General features: G+C 36.5%; 1 protein-coding gene across 1 annotated transcript in view; it reads right to left on the bottom strand.

The window, feature by feature from the left end:
• PVRL3 (poliovirus receptor-related 3) overlaps nucleotides 1-2,655 on the bottom strand; it is a 31,211-nt gene extending 28,556 nt beyond the window's left edge. Inside the window, 2 exon segments of the mRNA XM_015563805.1 lie at nucleotides 2,264-2,622; nucleotides 2,624-2,655. Of these exon segments, the coding sequence (XP_015419291.1) occupies nucleotides 2,264-2,622; nucleotides 2,624-2,655 (391 nt within the window).
• Between the last annotated feature and the right edge of the window lie 1,101 nt (nucleotides 2,656-3,756).

Below are 3,756 nucleotides of genomic sequence, written 5' to 3'. Positions count from 1 at the left end.
TATTTCTTAAAAATAGCAATTTTCATAAATGTAAGTTATATTTTCTCACAACTCGTTAGGATAGTGTCTTAAACATATAAGTTCCTCAAAATTTTTATTTTATTTCTATTTTTGCATACTATCTCGCAATATAAAAATCTATATATAGACAGGTAATATGCTAATTGGTCCTAATGGTGTCCCAGTCACGACTGTTCAACAGGCTGCGTGCGCACAGGAGCTGGTGGGCAGCGACTTGCACCCCTGAGACATGAGGCTGCTGCCAGGGGTAGCGCCCCCACCTCCCCACCAGCGGAGGCACACGTCAGGATAGGGGCGGGGCCTGAGCAGAGAGCTCTCAGCACTCCTACCTGGGGTCTGAAGGCATGAGAGGAAGAGAGAGCAGTTAGGCAGTTAGGAGGATCAGGCCAGGAGGGGAGAGCAGTTAGGAGGATCAGGCTGGCAGGAGAGAGCAGTTAGGCATTTAGGGGAGGAGGCCGCAATTTTTTTTCTATTAGTATTTTATAATACAATCAGCAAACAATATATGTCAAAGATGAATACAAAGTTAGTAAAGGTTTCCTTAAGTTTTTGAATATGTAACTTCGTTTACTTGCGATTCATAATTTTTTTTCTAAACTGCTGTAAAATCAGCAAAAATGCTTTGGCAATTTTAGCATAGTTCCTAGGATATTGGTTGGCACTCAATGGGTTAAATGTTAGGGGCTATGTACTTATTTCTCTGAAAGCAGACACTGAGACCAAGTGAGGAGTACTAAAGGCTTATTGGGAAGTAACATCTGGGAGAAAAGTAAAGAAAAAGTATGGAGGAGGGGGAGCTATCAGCAGACCTGACAAAAATCCTTAACAGGTAAATAGGCAGATCTGAAGCAGAGACTGCCCGACTAAAGGAGTCCCACTTTGGGTGGAAATGTCTAAGGTACTGTAACTCCTTAATCTTTATTCTATTATTCAAAAGTACTCACCAGCATTTCCAAATTGGTTTATCTTTCATTGCAAGTGGCTATCTTAATGCTAATACATTAGCTCATTCTAAATTACACAATAAACTTTAACAGTTATCAGAAAGAAAAGATCTTTCATTAGGAACAATAACCCAGGATTCAAATAGCTATGCAAATCCATGACAGCAGAAATAAAATTTTATTTGAAATACAAACCTGAAGTGTCAATGGCTCCAAGAAGAAAGTCCTTTTAAAAAATGGAAAAGCTATTTAAAGGTTTTAATTTAATTACAAGGTGAAAACTTGACAGAAAATAAGTATGACAAAGAGCCCTGACTGGTGTGGCTCAATTGGTTGAGCCTCATCCCATGCACCAAAAGATCGTCTATGATTCACAGTTACAGATTTGGTCCCCAGTTGGAGTGCTTACAGGAGGCAACCGATCAATGTTTCTCTCTCACACTGATGTTTATTTCTCTTCCTCTGTGTCTTCCTTCCTCTCTAAAATCAATAAAAACACACACATATATATGTATACATATATAATGCATATATACACATATATATGCATATATATACATATACGTGTGTGTGTGCGTGTGTGCGTGTGTGTGTGTGTGTATTGATTGAGTTCAGAGAGGAAGGGAGAGGGAGAGAGAGATATAAACATCAATGATGAGACAGAATCATTGATCGGCTGCCTCCTGTACCCCCCCTACTGGGGATCGAGCCTGCAACCTGGCATGTGACCTTGACTGGAATGAAACTTGGACCCTTCAGTCCACTGAGCCAAACCAGCTAGGGCAATAAAAACATATGTTTTAAAAAGTATGGCATACCCAGCCAGTGTGGCTCAATGGTTGAGTGTTGACCTTTGAACTAGGAGGACATGGTTTGATGCCCTGGTTGCGGCCTAGATCCCCAGTGGGGACATGCAGACAACAGTTGATCAATGAGTCTCTCTCATCATTGATATTTCTATCTCTCTCTTCCTCTCCCTTCCTCTCTAAAAATCAATAAAAATACTTTTTGGAAGTATGTCAAAAAAAACTCAGAACTTAGTATAAATAAAAAATAATCTCATGAAAAAAGTAAAATAGCTAATACCTACATACAATTACATAGGTAGGTAGGTAGGTAGGTAGAGAAAAGAGTTTGTTTAAATTAAGAACTTAGAATCAAAGGATTTTAATACAGAACTTGAAAAACCTATTTTAAACCTAAATTTATATATAATTCCAATAAGTTTGAATTCTTTAAAATATTTTTAGTACAATCCTCAGAACTACCACCAAAACACATAATTCAAGCATACCTACCTAATACAGTTACGGTTGTAGAGGACTGAGCATTTCCAAGAGGGAATGTAACAGCTTTGCATATGTATTTTCCAGAATCAGAAAATCCTATGTTATGCAGAGTAATTGTTGCATCGTTAAGTGAATAGTTTTTAAACAAGACTCTTCCCTGATACTCTCCTTGAACAGAGAATCCATATTGAGGATGATGAACTGCAACAGTCTGTGAACCTTTGCCATGTACCTTTTCCCATGAAATTTGGGTTATAGTTTCATTCACTTCAATTAAACACTTCAATGAAACATTCTTTCCCCATACTGCTGTGACATGTGGCTCCACAATAATTGGTCCAGCTAAGGCACCTATAGGAGGAAAAAATATAGTTCTTAAAAATATATTGTGCTAAAATCATCCTCCCCTTTTTTTACTCACCCTCCTTTCTTCCCCTCCTATGGGTACACACATTCACACACATGTTCTTGGGGTTGGATGTAAGACCCAAAGAGTGACTTTTAAATAAAGTAAATACCCAATGATATGTGTTGCAGTGGAAAAAACACTAGATTGGGCCGAGAGTAAGCTTGGAAGCAGATCCTTCCCCAGTCAATTCTTCAGTTGAGATCCCAGCCCTGAGCTGACACCATAACTGCATTCTCATAAGACTCTGAAGCGAAGAACCTCTAGCTAAGCCATGACTTGATTCCTGGCCCAAAGAAACTAAGAGATAGTAAGTCTATGTTCTTCTAAAGCTACTAAGTTTTAGAGTAATTTGTTACTCAACAACATATAACTAATTCATGTAGATCTGTTAAACACATATAATACTAAAGTATCTTCCTTTGAAGGTCCTCTCTATCAAAATCTCTATAAAAACTTAATTTAAGATACACCAACTGACAGAAAACATTAATTTAGGAAACAAACAAAAAAGTAAAATAAATTTTCCCATTTCACAGATAAAGAAAAAAAAATGCCACAAGTGAAAGTTAAAATAAAATTACAACAAACTTCTTCCTTATAATACTAATTTCCTTCCTAAAAGCAATGGACCAAATCTAAATAATTTTAAGAGAAATAAGACTGATATTCATGAATACTAAAGTCAAATAAGACACTGATCATTGACAACTATATTAAAATATAAAACATAGTCCTTGGAGAGTTTACAACTCACATATGCGTTCTGACCCCTAATTCCCCCCATCCCCCCAAAAATCTCAAACTAAGAAGTAAACCAATATAAGCACTCAAAATAGAAAGTATAAACAATACCGTTAAAGTTTAGAGTTATGTCTAAGTATTTTTAAATGAATACAGAAATGCAGAAGGGTATCACTGAAGAAAAATCTGCTTAAATACGTTCAAACATTTCTAAATAACGACAAAAACTTTACAAATTATTTCCATGAACCTTTTTGAGAGAGAAAAAAAATACATAAATTAATGAATTCATGAAAAATAAATGAGGACGGGTATAGATAGATAGATAAAAGAGGGCAAATTTTTCCATCCA

Source organism: Myotis davidii, unplaced genomic scaffold, assembly GCF_000327345.1.
Source record: "Myotis davidii unplaced genomic scaffold, ASM32734v1 scaffold379, whole genome shotgun sequence".
In the NCBI taxonomy this organism is placed as follows: domain Eukaryota; kingdom Metazoa; phylum Chordata; class Mammalia; order Chiroptera; family Vespertilionidae; genus Myotis; species Myotis davidii.
Note: the sequence above shows the minus strand (reverse complement) of the source record. Positions and strands in the feature narration are given on the sequence as shown.